The sequence below is a fragment of the Anomaloglossus baeobatrachus genome, chromosome 4, assembly GCF_048569485.1.
Source record: "Anomaloglossus baeobatrachus isolate aAnoBae1 chromosome 4, aAnoBae1.hap1, whole genome shotgun sequence".
Lineage (NCBI taxonomy): Eukaryota > Metazoa > Chordata > Amphibia > Anura > Aromobatidae > Anomaloglossus > Anomaloglossus baeobatrachus.
In genome coordinates, this window is record NC_134356.1 from 456,061,042 (window position 1) to 456,078,621 (window position 17,580).

The window sequence follows — 17,580 nt, forward strand, 5'->3', positions numbered from 1 at the left end:
TTGATTTTTGGAGGACATTATCCTCTTATTGTTGCTTTTTTTTTATATTTAGTGTAGGGACCTACAGACATGAGGTCCCTTGACGAGGGTGTAGGCTTACGTTTTATGGCCATAAATACCAACAAAAACCTCATATTTTTTTGTTTGTACAGGATACAGCCAGGCCCCTTTCTGTTGGGCCTTGCATTGTAGAGTGTCTGTCCGTGCATGATATACAGTGGAGTACGGCTTGGCAGCCCGCCTGATCTAATAGAAGGGCGTTACCTAATAGGCTGCGGGTTTGTGACTGTGTCATCTGCATGTGAACAGCGCTCTATGCAAGCCACTTGTGTGCAGTTTTATCATCTAGCAGTCACCTCCCCTCCATTCCATGAAGGTGTGTGTGTGTGATCTGCTTCTCCTGCACCTGTGATGCCTCCACTTAGTGGGGGTTCAGCTGTATCCTGCTAGAGCATCAGTTTTTGGCCAGGGCGATGTACACACTGCAGCCCAACTTGCTGTGAGTAATACTTGATTTTTGGAGGACATTATCCTCTTATTGTTGCTTTTTTTTATATTTAGTGTAGGGACCTACAGACATGAGGTCCCTTGACGAGGGTGTAGGCTTACGTTTTATGGCCATAAATACCAACAAAAACCTCATATTTTTTTGTTTGTACAGGATACAGCCAGGCCCCTTTCTGTTGGGCCTTGCATTGTAGAGTGTCTGTCCGTGCATGATATACAGTGGAGTACGGCTTGGCAGCCCGCCTGATCTAATAGAAGGGCGTTACCTAATAGGCTGCGGGTTTGTGACTGTGTCATCTGCATGTGAACAGCGCTCTATGCAAGCCACTTGTGTGCAGTTTTATCATCTAGCAGTCACCTCCCCTCCATTCCATGAAGGTGTGTGTGTGTGATCTGCTTCTCCTGCACCTGTGATGCCTCCACTTAGTGGGGGTTCAGCTGTATCCTGCTAGAGCATCAGTTTTTGGCCAGGGCGATGTACACACTGCAGCCCAACTTGCTGTGAGTAATACTTGATTTTTGGAGGACATTATCCTCTTATTGTTGCTTTTTTTTATATTTAGTGTAGGGACCTACAGACATGAGGTCCCTTGACGAGGGTGTAGGCTTACGTTTTATGGCCATAAATACCAACAAAAACCTCATATTTTTTTGTTTGTACAGGATACAGCCAGGCCCCTTTCTGTTGGGCCTTGCATTGTAGAGTGTCTGTCCGTGCATGATATACAGTGGAGTACGGCTTGGCAGCCCGCCTGATCTAATAGAAGGGCGTTACCTAATAGGCTGCGGGTTTGTGACTGTGTCATCTGCATGTGAACAGCGCTCTATGCAAGCCACTTGTGTGCAGTTTTATCATCTAGCAGTCACCTCCCCTCCATTCCATGAAGGTGTGTGTGTGTGATCTGCTTCTCCTGCACCTGTGATGCCTCCACTTAGTGGGGGTTCAGCTGTATCCTGCTAGAGCATCAGTTTTTGGCCAGGGCGATGTACACACTGCAGCCCAACTTGCTGTGAGTAATACTTGATTTTTGGAGGACATTATCCTCTTATTGTTGCTTTTTTTTATATTTAGTGTAGGGACCTACAGACATGAGGTCCCTTGACGAGGGTGTAGGCTTACGTTTTATGGCCATAAATACCAACAAAAACCTCATATTTTTTTGTTTGTACAGGATACAGCCAGGCCCCTTTCTGTTGGGCCTTGCATTGTAGAGTGTCTGTCCGTGCATGATATACAGTGGAGTACGGCTTGGCAGCCCGCCTGATCTAATAGAAGGGCGTTACCTAATAGGCTGCGGGTTTGTGACTGTGTCATCTGCATGTGAACAGCGCTCTATGCAAGCCACTTGTGTGCAGTTTTATCATCTAGCAGTCACCTCCCCTCCATTCCATGAAGGTGTGTGTGTGTGATCTGCTTCTCCTGCACCTGTGATGCCTCCACTTAGTGGGGGTTCAGCTGTATCCTGCTAGAGCATCAGTTTTTGGCCAGGGCGATGTACACACTGCAGCCCAACTTGCTGTGAGTAATACTTGATTTTTGGAGGACATTATCCTCTTATTGTTGCTTTTTTTTATATTTAGTGTAGGGACCTACAGACATGAGGTCCCTTGACGAGGGTGTAGGCTTACGTTTTATGGCCATAAATACCAACAAAAACCTCATATTTTTTTGTTTGTACAGGATACAGCCAGGCCCCTTTCTGTTGGGCCTTGCATTGTAGAGTGTCTGTCCGTGCATGATATACAGTGGAGTACGGCTTGGCAGCCCGCCTGATCTAATAGAAGGGCGTTACCTAATAGGCTGCGGGTTTGTGACTGTGTCATCTGCATGTGAACAGCGCTCTATGCAAGCCACTTGTGTGCAGTTTTATCATCTAGCAGTCACCTCCCCTCCATTCCATGAAGGTGTGTGTGTGTGATCTGCTTCTCCTGCACCTGTGATGCCTCCACTTAGTGGGGGTTCAGCTGTATCCTGCTAGAGCATCAGTTTTTGGCCAGGGCGATGTACACACTGCAGCCCAACTTGCTGTGAGTAATACTTGATTTTTGGAGGACATTATCCTCTTATTGTTGCTTTTTTTTATATTTAGTGTAGGGACCTACAGACATGAGGTCCCTTGACGAGGGTGTAGGCTTACGTTTTATGGCCATAAATACCAACAAAAACCTCATATTTTTTTGTTTGTACAGGATACAGCCAGGCCCCTTTCTGTTGGGCCTTGCATTGTAGAGTGTCTGTCCGTGCATGATATACAGTGGAGTACGGCTTGGCAGCCCGCCTGATCTAATAGAAGGGCGTTACCTAATAGGCTGCGGGTTTGTGACTGTGTCATCTGCATGTGAACAGCGCTCTATGCAAGCCACTTGTGTGCAGTTTTATCATCTAGCAGTCACCTCCCCTCCATTCCATGAAGGTGTGTGTGTGTGATCTGCTTCTCCTGCACCTGTGATGCCTCCACTTAGTGGGGGTTCAGCTGTATCCTGCTAGAGCATCAGTTTTTGGCCAGGGCGATGTACACACTGCAGCCCAACTTGCTGTGAGTAATACTTGATTTTTGGAGGACATTATCCTCTTATTGTTGCTTTTTTTTATATTTAGTGTAGGGACCTACAGACATGAGGTCCCTTGACGAGGGTGTAGGCTTACGTTTTATGGCCATAAATACCAACAAAAACCTCATATTTTTTTGTTTGTACAGGATACAGCCAGGCCCCTTTCTGTTGGGCCTTGCATTGTAGAGTGTCTGTCCGTGCATGATATACAGTGGAGTACGGCTTGGCAGCCCGCCTGATCTAATAGAAGGGCGTTACCTAATAGGCTGCGGGTTTGTGACTGTGTCATCTGCATGTGAACAGCGCTCTATGCAAGCCACTTGTGTGCAGTTTTATCATCTAGCAGTCACCTCCCCTCCATTCCATGAAGGTGTGTGTGTGTGATCTGCTTCTCCTGCACCTGTGATGCCTCCACTTAGTGGGGGTTCAGCTGTATCCTGCTAGAGCATCAGTTTTTGGCCAGGGCGATGTACACACTGCAGCCCAACTTGCTGTGAGTAATACTTGATTTTTGGAGGACATTATCCTCTTATTGTTGCTTTTTTTTATATTTAGTGTAGGGACCTACAGACATGAGGTCCCTTGACGAGGGTGTAGGCTTACGTTTTATGGCCATAAATACCAACAAAAACCTCATATTTTTTTGTTTGTACAGGATACAGCCAGGCCCCTTTCTGTTGGGCCTTGCATTGTAGAGTGTCTGTCCGTGCATGATATACAGTGGAGTACGGCTTGGCAGCCCGCCTGATCTAATAGAAGGGCGTTACCTAATAGGCTGCGGGTTTGTGACTGTGTCATCTGCATGTGAACAGCGCTCTATGCAAGCCACTTGTGTGCAGTTTTATCATCTAGCAGTCACCTCCCCTCCATTCCATGAAGGTGTGTGTGTGTGATCTGCTTCTCCTGCACCTGTGATGCCTCCACTTAGTGGGGGTTCAGCTGTATCCTGCTAGAGCATCAGTTTTTGGCCAGGGCGATGTACACACTGCAGCCCAACTTGCTGTGAGTAATACTTGATTTTTGGAGGACATTATCCTCTTATTGTTGCTTTTTTTTATATTTAGTGTAGGGACCTACAGACATGAGGTCCCTTGACGAGGGTGTAGGCTTACGTTTTATGGCCATAAATACCAACAAAAACCTCATATTTTTTTGTTTGTACAGGATACAGCCAGGCCCCTTTCTGTTGGGCCTTGCATTGTAGAGTGTCTGTCCGTGCATGATATACAGTGGAGTACGGCTTGGCAGCCCGCCTGATCTAATAGAAGGGCGTTACCTAATAGGCTGCGGGTTTGTGACTGTGTCATCTGCATGTGAACAGCGCTCTATGCAAGCCACTTGTGTGCAGTTTTATCATCTAGCAGTCACCTCCCCTCCATTCCATGAAGGTGTGTGTGTGTGATCTGCTTCTCCTGCACCTGTGATGCCTCCACTTAGTGGGGGTTCAGCTGTATCCTGCTAGAGCATCAGTTTTTGGCCAGGGCGATGTACACACTGCAGCCCAACTTGCTGTGAGTAATACTTGATTTTTGGAGGACATTATCCTCTTATTGTTGCTTTTTTTTATATTTAGTGTAGGGACCTACAGACATGAGGTCCCTTGACGAGGGTGTAGGCTTACGTTTTATGGCCATAAATACCAACAAAAACCTCATATTTTTTTGTTTGTACAGGATACAGCCAGGCCCCTTTCTGTTGGGCCTTGCATTGTAGAGTGTCTGTCCGTGCATGATATACAGTGGAGTACGGCTTGGCAGCCCGCCTGATCTAATAGAAGGGCGTTACCTAATAGGCTGCGGGTTTGTGACTGTGTCATCTGCATGTGAACAGCGCTCTATGCAAGCCACTTGTGTGCAGTTTTATCATCTAGCAGTCACCTCCCCTCCATTCCATGAAGGTGTGTGTGTGTGATCTGCTTCTCCTGCACCTGTGATGCCTCCACTTAGTGGGGGTTCAGCTGTATCCTGCTAGAGCATCAGTTTTTGGCCAGGGCGATGTACACACTGCAGCCCAACTTGCTGTGAGTAATACTTGATTTTTGGAGGACATTATCCTCTTATTGTTGCTTTTTTTTATATTTAGTGTAGGGACCTACAGACATGAGGTCCCTTGACGAGGGTGTAGGCTTACGTTTTATGGCCATAAATACCAACAAAAACCTCATATTTTTTTGTTTGTACAGGATACAGCCAGGCCCCTTTCTGTTGGGCCTTGCATTGTAGAGTGTCTGTCCGTGCATGATATACAGTGGAGTACGGCTTGGCAGCCCGCCTGATCTAATAGAAGGGCGTTACCTAATAGGCTGCGGGTTTGTGACTGTGTCATCTGCATGTGAACAGCGCTCTATGCAAGCCACTTGTGTGCAGTTTTATCATCTAGCAGTCACCTCCCCTCCATTCCATGAAGGTGTGTGTGTGTGATCTGCTTCTCCTGCACCTGTGATGCCTCCACTTAGTGGGGGTTCAGCTGTATCCTGCTAGAGCATCAGTTTTTGGCCAGGGCGATGTACACACTGCAGCCCAACTTGCTGTGAGTAATACTTGATTTTTGGAGGACATTATCCTCTTATTGTTGCTTTTTTTTATATTTAGTGTAGGGACCTACAGACATGAGGTCCCTTGACGAGGGTGTAGGCTTACGTTTTATGGCCATAAATACCAACAAAAACCTCATATTTTTTTGTTTGTACAGGATACAGCCAGGCCCCTTTCTGTTGGGCCTTGCATTGTAGAGTGTCTGTCCGTGCATGATATACAGTGGAGTACGGCTTGGCAGCCCGCCTGATCTAATAGAAGGGCGTTACCTAATAGGCTGCGGGTTTGTGACTGTGTCATCTGCATGTGAACAGCGCTCTATGCAAGCCACTTGTGTGCAGTTTTATCATCTAGCAGTCACCTCCCCTCCATTCCATGAAGGTGTGTGTGTGTGATCTGCTTCTCCTGCACCTGTGATGCCTCCACTTAGTGGGGGTTCAGCTGTATCCTGCTAGAGCATCAGTTTTTGGCCAGGGCGATGTACACACTGCAGCCCAACTTGCTGTGAGTAATACTTGATTTTTGGAGGACATTATCCTCTTATTGTTGCTTTTTTTTATATTTAGTGTAGGGACCTACAGACATGAGGTCCCTTGACGAGGGTGTAGGCTTACGTTTTATGGCCATAAATGCCAACAAAAACCTCATATTTTTTTGTTTGTACAGGATACAGCCAGGCCCCTTTCTGTTGGGCCTTGCATTGTAGAGTGTCTGTCCGTGCATGATATACAGTGGAGTACGGCTTGGCAGCCCGCCTGATCTAATAGAAGGGCGTTACCTAATAGGCTGCGGGTTTGTGACTGTGTCATCTGCATGTGAACAGCGCTCTATGCAAGCCACTTGTGTGCAGTTTTATCATCTAGCAGTCACCTCCCCTCCATTCCATGAAGGTGTGTGTGTGTGATCTGCTTCTCCTGCACCTGTGATGCCTCCACTTAGTGGGGGTTCAGCTGTATCCTGCTAGAGCATCAGTTTTTGGCCAGGGCGATGTACACACTGCAGCCCAACTTGCTGTGAGTAATACTTGATTTTTGGAGGACATTATCCTCTTATTGTTGCTTTTTTTTATTGTTGTAAAAATATCTATAACCACTTCAATAACGATCTAACATTCCACAAAAGCAAATATATGCTAGAATGGGAAAAAGATTTGGGTAAGAGCTTTACGGATGAGGAATGGCAGAAAACCATTTCACTAACCTATTCTTCAAATGCATGTGCCTCTCTCCATCAACCTCACTTCAAAATTCTCTCGCGTTGGTATCTCACTCCATGTAGACTTGCTAAATTTAATAGAGAGACATCCCCTTTATGTTGGAGGGATTGCGATGAGAGAGGTACTCTACTTCACATTTTCTGGAGTTGTCCCAGATTGAAGAGTCTCTGGGAAAATATTTCTAGTCTGATTAATCAGATTACTAACTCCACAATTCAGGTAACTCCCCAAATGGCCCTGCTTTCACTTAATTTGGAAAAATTTGACCCTATATATAAACCTATCCTAACTCATTTATTTCTAGTTACTAGAAATCTTATAGCTTCTAATTGGAAGAAACCTGCGGTGCCCACTATCTCTGAGGTCATAGAGACTACTTCTCTTCACAACAACTTCGAGAAGTACTTTGCTACCATTAACAATGCCTTTGCCTCCTATTACCGAAGATGGGATCACTGGAATATTTTTATACAAGGTATTACATAAATAAATATTTATAACTACTTAAAAACCTTTTATATAATATGAATCCTTTTATTCAAACCTTCAGTTATGCTTTCTTGACAATATGCTTATATTCCTAGAATGGAAGCCTGTTAACATGGTTGAGATTTGTTTACGTTCATTGTTCTTCCTTTTACCCACTCCCTCTTCACCTTCTTTTTCCTTGCCTTCACCTTCCTCCCCTTTTTCATCCCCAATAAAGTAATTGTTTACCTCCCCATCCCCTCTCCTTTCTCTTTTCCTATACCTTTCCCCCCCAGATGAAAAGTTTTATTCATACAATAGATCCCCACATGTATTCAGATAATGGTATGCTACGCATGATAATATCTTGATTGTGTGGATTTGATATATTATTTTGTTAACCTTATTTTAATAAAAATATATGAAAACAGCCATCTCCTACCAATCCTATAAGATCACATACCATGAAATGAGACCTGAGGGGTATAAAAGGGGCCTTCCTACTGTCACCAGAGATATATATATATTTTCTACAGAACTTCAGCCTAGGATCTAATGTTTCAGCTGGAGGATTACAGAACTGCTTCACTTCATTCATTCTACAGGACTTCAGCCTAAGATCCATGGTTCCAGTGGAAGGATCACAGAACAGTTTCACTGCTCAATGCTGAGCCCACAAATTTTCTTGGAGAACACAGGGTGGGATAATTTGATCGCCTGTGCTTGGTCAGCTTCCTATGCTTGCTGCTATCTTCTCTAAGTGGTTTCCCACCAAAATCAGGGTGCTGCTGGCTGGGATAGTTATCCCTGGAAGCCCCAAAATCACAAAGATTCTAATCCCTTGCGGGCCAGTGGAAGGGTGAGACTCTGTCTCTTGTACCAACTTGTGTTCTTGCTGGGAATGTACAATATGTTTTTTCCTGTTGGTGAACTAATAAAGTCTTACCAATGTGTGGTTCCCTCAACCTGTGTAATGGTCTGCCCTCGGGGATGGAGTGTGAGTTGTTCAGTGGGATGAGCCCTGGTCCGTGCAGGTTTTCTAAAGACAGTCAGGTCAGCGGATGAGAGCACCCTCATGTCCTCATGTGTCTTCACACTGGGGCCCCAGTAATTTTGAGATGTGGGTTTCGGAAGAGATCTGTGTGAATTTAGCAGTGGTTGATCACGCTCAATCCAAAGAGTGAAGCATACTTGAGCACAGCTCTCAGCAATCTCCAGCATTCCTATTAAAAGTGGATGGAGTGGCACTGCACATGATTGACCACTGATACATTCACTGTTCTCTTGATCACTTTGGGCCACAAGGGTCGGACTCCCCGCCATCAAGAAGCTTTCCCCTATCTTATGGATAAGGGATAACATTCAAACTTGAGTATAGCCTTTAATGGTGTCTTCAATTCTGAGAACTTTAGGCAGATACTGTATTTATCCATCATGCAATACCATCATGGAGGCACCTGATAGGCTCCAAATTTATTCTGTATTAGGACAACAACCCCTAACATACAGCCAAATCTTCAGGTTAAAGAAGGGCAAAGAGTCCTGGATATGACCCCCACAGAGCCTTGATCTCAACATTATAAAGTCTGTCTGGGATTATTTGAAAAGACAGATGAGTTTGCAAAAGCCAACATTCACAGAAGGTCTGTGGTTGGTTCTCCAAGATGTTTGGAACAATCTCCCTATTGAGTTCCTTCAAAAACTTAATACAAGTGTACGTAGAAGAATTTATGCTGTTTATAACGCAAAGGCTGATAACAACAAATATTGATTTGATTTAGGATTATCTTTCGTTCATTCATTTTGAATTTTATAAATTGATAAAAATAAACCATTGAGATGCCTATTTTTGTAAGCTTTCTTACTTTGCATCATTTTTTCCACACTTGCCTAAAACGTTTGTGTGGTATTGTAGAGTACCAAAGCCAGTTGGTTTAGTGTTAGCTGACTAGAATGCATAATCTAAAAAAATCTCCCTTTTTTCATCCTGAAATCCATTAAGGAACTATGGCTTTGGATCCCCCAGTCACAGTATTGAGAATAGTCACCAACTGACAGTAAATGCACTGAGGGAACTGCAGTATACTCAGAAAAGACGATTAGTCACCACTGGGACAATCAGGATGGGACAACTTTTGATGATAAAACAGTTAAAGAGGGACAGAGGGTTAAAATCTAGATTAATAGGTAGGTGGTAAGGATGGATTCCCCTAGGACTGGCAATATACAGGAGTGTCAGTTGCCCTGATGTAGCCATCAGCAGATAGGAGGAGAGCCACAGCCAGGACCACCAGTGGTAGCGCTGTAATGGGGGGGAGAGGTTACCTACCAATATGATGATCAAGTGTCTCCAGATGTTACAGTATAATTCAGAAGTAAATATTGTCTGCCAAACAATCTTGATGGAGGGACTGCGTGATCCCTCTTGCTACCCGTTCCTTGCTAGTAACAATCTTAGTTGTTTTCTTACAGTCTTTTTTTCTTATAGTCAAACATCAGAGCCAAAAAACCTGCCAACATTTGTGATTCTTTTACAATTTCTAGATCTTAACCTGTGCATTTCAGTTTATACACTTCTGTCTATTTTTATGCTTTTGTAATTACGTACCATTATAATTGGGGATTCAGTAAAATTGAAGATGGAAATTCAATTGACCTCTGGTTACAATGCTAATTTAGCCAGCAAATAGATAGAAAAACAACGGCACATAACAACGAAAATCCAGATATTAATGTTCTTTATTTCATACAACGGTGCAGGTAAAAAATGGGAGGAGAACTGGGTGCGGGTCCCCTCCTCGACAACGGACGTTTCGTGCCCAAAAGCACTTCTACCGGTCCATACATAATTGGGGATTCAGTAAAATTGAAGATGGAAATTCAATTGACCTCTGGTTACAATGCTAATTTACATGAGCTTTTTATTATAACATGAGAACCTTATTCTGTTGTTCTGTACATGGCAAACCAATTATAGATATTTGAGAGCATAAGTTATTGAGGCTGGAATGAAAATGTGATTGAATTTCTTGACCAATAATTATGTAATATAACATAAAGCACAGAAATGGCCAAATAAGGTAGATTTCTTCCCTTGGCTTGTGTTATGCTATATGGTATAATTAGTACTGCACATGAGTGATTATTGGAAACAGTCAGGCTGCAATCACTGTCATCAATCAACGTCTGCTCTACTCCATATTTATAGCTAGTACATTTTAGTTATGGTTTGATGCTTATTCAGTAGTTTGCAAGCACAAGGGTATAAAATATCAGATGAGTGGGAAGCTGCACAACATTCTTCTGTGTGCACCTACATAAAATGATGAATATCGTTAAAGTATGCATTATGTATTAAGCTCTACATCTTAAGTACATTAGGTTTTCTTAAAACAGAAAATTCTAATTTATTCCTAATTTTTGTTACAAAAAGCAGTGCATTGTGGGAGCTCTGATTTTCACATCACATTACATCTCTTATGAACATTAAATGTATACATCTGGAAAAAATGATTAAAAAGAAGGTCAGGCCCCAGGCTTCGCCAAGTGCTTTGGTGTCTCTATAGCCCTTATTATTGGCTTATTCTTTTATCTATCATCATAAAATCCTTTCTATAATTTGACCTGTGATATGCTAATTAATGGGTGACTATTTGTGTGGGTGTTGTTTTCCCAAGGCTAATCATTCCTTCAATAATGTTATCATGCCTCTGTGGTTGTAAAAGTGACATGAGTTGCAAGAGTCATGTCACCACTGACTTGACAAATTTCTGCCTGATTGACAATGCATACTGATGCGGGGTATATGCCCCCCCCCCCCCGCTTCATTGATGCATTGTACAGTACATGCCCAGGGATTAAGCAGTGATATAGGACACAGTCAGTTGCAAGATTTGTAGAGCTAGCAGCAATGTCCACTCATGCCCACACAGACGTGAAAACATGATTAGTAGGACAATTAGTCCATAGCTAAGCAAATCCCCCACGACTAGTCATCCAGTTACTAGACTATCACAAGCCAAGTTATAAAATGATTTTATTGTGATAGACCAAGCAATAAGCTACCAAAAAGGGTTTTGTTTAAAAACATATTAAAACTTGAATAAAGACATGGGGGCATTTGGGAGATTCTGGGGAAGCTGATAGGTTCCCTTTAATGTACAGGTTGATGTCCCCATAGGCTGCTATTAGCCACATTAATGGCAAAAGATGTTGACACAAGAATGGCTCATTTAAAAAAAAATCAGCAACTAGCTCAACAAGTCCAATTTGGTGTGTCAGACCGGTCTCACACTCTAAAATCCCATATAATTTTGAAACACCAGATAAATCTTTTCTTCAAATAGAAATATTTTTATCCAAAAAAGTGCAAGAATACATTCCAGCAAGGATATATACAAAAAGTAATTCACTTTCAGTGTATACTGCTCACTTAAACTGACATTGCTGTAGATCCACAGGAGAAACTCCTATAGGTTGCGCTCATATAGGCAAATAACACGAACGAAGGCTCTCTGATGTTTTATTGGATAGCTCTTGGACCAATATTATACTATGGAGCAGTGCCAACCAGCGTTTTTTCTTTCATGCCGATACAGCATTAGAAAAAAAATCGCAGCATGCTGCGAGTGGCAGCGTGAGACGACACGCACCCATTCAAGCCTATGGGTACATGCAAAACATCACATCCGAGTGCTATCCAATTTACACAGACACAAGGGAGAAGAGAGAGAAATTAAGAATCAGATCACAGTAAACTGACACTTGGCTCAAACTTAGATCACCGTTTGTGCCGAGTGTCCTTACCATAATCGATCCGATTCTCTCAGAAGAATCATCACTCGTGTGAGTGCACCCATATGCTGAGACTCTGCAGAGAGGAACAAGATGCCCTGCCACCTGTGTGACCAATTAGGTGTGTGGGCAATTTGTTCCTCCCTGAAATGTCTCAGCAGGTAGGAGATTCTTCTGTGGATTTACCGCAATGTCCGTTTAGGGTACCAGTATGGACCGAAAGTGAACTACTTTTTTAAATATCCTTACTAGGCTATATTTTTATACTTTAAAGTATAAAATTATTTAAATTTGGAGAATACATTTGTAGAGTGTTTCAATTTATATGGCATAAGTTTGTCATAAGTCAGTATATCATATTTTTTAACAATAGTTAAATAGTTAATGGCAAACATATACAACTCTGTAGACATAAAATTCAGGCCAAATATGTATCTGTATTTAAGTTTGTGGTGCAGATTTGATCATATATTTCTTCTAAAATGTTAGCCACCTTTACGGAAGCAAGACAGAAAACAATATATGTTCAGGATGTCAGAGTCTCCATTTGGGGCCTTCATCACAGAATCTCATATTTTTCTGGTGAAATGATAGACACATAGTTACATAGGTTGAAAAAAGACCTAGGTCCATCTAGTTCAACCTTCCTCCACCGTGATGAAAACCTGATGCCCCCTGTTTTATGTCAGTAATATCCACTGCGCTCTGTTGGTGTGTAAGAAGATGGATATACTGCCATGTTCCACCTTGAAAACATGATTATTGTTGTGGTGTAAAATGGGTATTATGGCATGCGTTTTTAGTGTTACATTGTTTTCTACTTGAGAGTAGGGAGAGTTAGAGTTCACATTTGGACTAGCCCAGAATGGGAGACGCTATAGTGAAAGGATAGAGACAGTTTCCTGTCAGGAGGTTAAATATGGCCTATTGTGCCATAGTAAGCAGTTCTGCATGACTTGGGTGTCCCTGACATGAGAGGAGAAGGAGACTGGGACAGTGGATAGCCTGTTCCTCAGTAAAGAGAGAAAAGTGAACAAAGGACAGAGTGATTGAGTGGAGACGGGTCTCGGGGTGGGTCACCTAGCAGCACAGATCCGAGTTTAAAACACAGTGAGGTAATCGGCGAGGATGGAACAGAGCCTGATCATTTAAGAGGGAAGAAGATGCGGAACCACGGATTGAGAATAGGACTCTCACTAACTGGACTATAGTACTGAGCTGGGTTATGGTGAAGGAACTGAGATTTGTTGAGACAGTGTATTTGAGGAAGTAAAGAGATTGTGTGTACAGAAGCAAAGAGACTGTGTATGAAAATGATCCATGTTGCAAAGGAAACATTAGTGAAGATTACTGTTCAGTAAAAGTTTATTTTTGAGTGGTGGTCACTCTCATTTAACTGTTCAACGTCTGGTCCTTGCCAGCTGACGTCACCGGCATTAAACTGCTTGCAAGGGGGTAGCGCCCCCATAACACAAGACCACACACCCAGCCAGCACCATGGGGTGTAAGAGACAAATACTTCACCCATGGCTACCGTCGTGTGCCACGTTACAGGTGTCCTCCATGTGATAGAGTAGAATCTGATAAATCTTGCAATTGCCATCTGCAGCTGTTTTCAGCACCAGCACACGCCAGTTCTTCAAAACTGTCTTTACTTCTATGTCACGTTTTATAATGAAATATTAAAACAATTTATTTTTCATGGCAGAAATCAAAATGAAAATTGGCAACTTTATTTGGGAACAAGATAAGTTATCACATATCCAACAGGTCAGTAAAAACTTTAAAATTATTCTAGGTAAAATAAAATGCAAACAAAAAAACCTGAAAACAGATTTCAGGACTCATAATTGAATAATATAAAACTACAAATGGATCAGCTATCACCATCAACAAAATTGTCCTGCAAGATACACCAAACGATACTACATTCACACAGAAATATCCTGCAGAGTAGTATTGATTTGAAGGAAGACACGGATGCCGGGCATGTACAGGCTCTGCGCTCCTTCACCAAGGAAACTCATGGGTGTGACTTCGGGTGGGGTACATGACACTTACTGGTTTCTTTCAGGCTGATGTTCATCACCCTGCTGTCGGTCCTCGTTGTAGACAAAGTAGTAACGTACGCAACACCAGAGTCCACTTGGCAACCAAACTTATTCAGTTTATTTTTCACACAGTTATGACAGATATGGCCTCAACTTTTCCTGGTTCTGTTCTTACTGTTTCTGGGGTACTCTTTCTCAACCTGTCCCCTGTTATCTTAGACCTCAACCTCAAACTGCTGGGTCTGTGTCTCTGTTCTCCCTCTGTATGACACCTGTGTCCGCTTCTGGGCCCTGACGGCTCTCTAATCACACAACTCTTTAAGCCCGCCAGGGTAAGCTGTAGGCTTTGGACCCCTCCAGGTTACCTCAGGGTTCCCTGTCTTACCCTGACACCATAACCACATCTTCTATAACTTGAACCCTATCCAGAACTGGCACCCCTCGAGACCAGTGTTACTAGCCAACCCTCCTGCCACCTGTCATTCCTCTTCTACCTTGACTTAACTAATATCTAATCTACCGCTGCTCCAGCCCACCCATTAGGTGGCGCCTGCTGGTAAACTGCCCCGGCTCTGCTTCATCGAGAACCTACAATCTGCTAGCAGCATTTACATGTTAACACACATTTATAACAATCAACATCATATACAATATGCTAAGTATAAACACACCTTTCGTGGTACAAGTAGACGACATATAGCATAAAACAGTGTAGGGACACAACCACCTCTTACACGTTCACAATTGTTTTAATTCATCTGTATCCCAAAAACATTTGAGAGAAGCATGATGCATTTTGATCTAAACATTCAATAAAATGAGTGTATTCACAATTGTGGTCATAAGTGACATTTTAGTGATTCCATGTATTTTCTTCTTTGGATCACTTTTTGTGAACATTTTTTGCTTGTTTATTAAAACAAACCTGCACTTTTTTGTTATGTTTATATGTAAAAAAGCATTTTTAATGCTAAAACATTTTTTTCTCTCTTTCTTGTGCCCAGTAGTAATGTACTCATCCTTGTGCGCAATAGTAATGTACCCATCCTTCTTGTCCAGTAGTAATGTGCCTATCCTTGTGCCCAGTAGCATGGTGCTCTTCCTTGTGGCATTGTGCCCATCCTTGTAGTATTGTGCCCATCATTGTAGCATTGTGCCCACCCTTGTAGGAATTGTGCCCATCCTTGTCCCCTGTGGTAATGTCCACCATCCTTGTGCCTAGTAGCATTGTGCCCATCCTTGTAGCATTGTGCCCATCCTTGTCCCCTGTGGTAATGTCCACCATCCTTGTGCCCAGTAGCATTATGCCCATCCTGCAGCGTTGTGCCCATCCTGAAGCATTGTACCCATCCTTGTAGCATTGTGTCCATCCTTGTAGCATTGTGTCCACCTTGTAGCATTGTGTCCACCATGTAGCATTGTGCCCATCCTTGTAGCATTGTTCCCATCCTTCTAGCATTGTGCCCATCTTTTTAGCATTGTGCCCATCCTTGAAGCATTGTGCCCATTCTTGCAGCATCGTGCCCATCCTGCAGTATTGTGCCCATCTTTGTGGCATTGTGCCCATCCCTGTAGCATTGTGCCCATCCTTGTAGCATTGTGCCCATCCTTGTAGCATTGTATCCATCCTTGTAGCATTATGCCCATCCTTGCAGTATTATGTCCATCCTTGCAGCATTGTGCTCATCATTGTAGCATTGTGCCCATCCTTGCAGCATTGTGCCCATCCTGTAGCATTGTGCCCATCCTTGTAGCATTGTGCCCATCCTTGCAGGATTGTGCTCATCATTGTAGCATTGTGCCCATCCTTGCAGCATTGTGCCCATCCTGTAGCATTGTGCCCATCCTTGTAGCATTGTGCCCATCCTTGTAGCATTGTGCCCAAGTAGTAATGTCCCCAGTCCTCATCCTAGTTCCCTATTATTCTTGACATACAGAAAAAAAAAAAAAGATTCTTCTCACCTTTCCTCCGTTCCCTCTGTTTTCTCTTAACTGCTTGTTGTGGCCTGCAGACCTGTAGACCCTGTGATGATTGCGGTACTATGCAGGGGGTCAGCGCCGGCAGGGCTTTACTACACTTCATTCATTTGTGGCACAGCACACACTTAGGAGCTCTCTGCTGATCTTACCGATTAGCTGCAGCAGACAATATCGTAGGAGACGTCTGCTGCAGCTAATCAGGGTAAGATCAGCTGTTCTCCAGTCCTGTTGTGACCGCGCGCGCTCCCGCGGTCACAACAGATCTGAAGAAGCGAGGGCGCATGCGCCGCCCTCTCATGCACCGCCCTCTCATGCATCATAATACTGTGGGCTTCAGAAACATGGCGCCGGAGATGAGCGCTATGCGCAGGCGCTAACTCCGACGCCGTGTAACTAAAGATTAGAAATTTACATATGGCCAGTGAGAGGGAGGAACAGGCGACGGGGGGGGGGGGGGGGCGGTGATACACGTGCATAACCCGCCCGGACATTAGCAGCGAGGTGCACACGTCAATCAAAAAGTGCATGAATTTTCAAACTTTATAAAGTTGAATTTCACAGTCTAAACATCCGAGCTGACCACTAATGGTATGTACACAATGTGCCTGATAGTGCCAGTACTGCACTGGCTGCACCTTATATAGGAAAATGCTGATGTTTGGTTCCCTTTAAACTTTTGAAATGTAGAAAAACAAGATATGAACATACTGTAACCAAACACTAAGAAATGTTTTTAAACAAAATTAACAACCAATCCATAACTCCATAAAAGATGGACGCTGGCACCCGGTCTTCCCCGGATTTCCCTGGTATGTACATTTGGTGAGGGGCAATTGCCCTTTGGACTTTCCTTGATTATATGGTTTTGGGCTGTGGGTGTAATAGCCACCGTTCCTCAGAATCTTCTATGACAACTCAGCTTTTATCATTCTGGTATCTATATCTATGACCCCTATGGCTGTTTTCACCCACACCTGTTATCATTACCAATTATGTCCATACTAGGTACAATTGTATCATCTCCTTACATGGTGTATATGGATTTATTAATTGTAATATTTTCAGTGATGAATCACTTTGTTTTTTCCCGGGTTTTTCCTGTTGCCAGTGTTCCTCTTGCTATTGTGCCGCTCACCAATACCCTAATAAAATAATCACTTTGCTAATTGGGCTTTTGGTCGTCTCTTTTTCCTTCCTTGTTTCTAAGAAATGTTTTTGCACAGTGGTGGAAAAACTGACCAAAATTATGTTTTTACCGTTTGTGTTTTAATGTATTTGTTCATTTATAGACTCACAGACTGCAGCTAAATATAGTATATTAATACTGCATTTGACAAAACAGCAAACTAACAAACAAACAAATTATGTAACTAGAGAAATCACTTTTCTTTTTTTCAGCATACAGATCTAGAGGAGGAGCCATCGAGCTCTGAATACAAGAGGTAGATTTAGCATGCTAACACCAATATGGTGTGTT

At 43.1% G+C, this 17,580-nt stretch overlaps 1 protein-coding gene across 1 annotated transcript in view; it reads left to right on the top strand.

Annotated features, from left to right (window-relative positions):
- Nucleotides 1–17,580, top strand: part of TERB2 (telomere repeat binding bouquet formation protein 2) — a 94,867-nt gene that overhangs the window by 49,656 nt on the left and 27,631 nt on the right. Inside the window, exons 4-5 of the mRNA XM_075342688.1 lie at nt 13,781–13,842; nt 17,502–17,545. Coding sequence (XP_075198803.1) covers nt 13,781–13,842; nt 17,502–17,545 — 106 coding nt within the window. The remainder of the gene's footprint in view (nt 1–13,780; nt 13,843–17,501; nt 17,546–17,580) is intronic.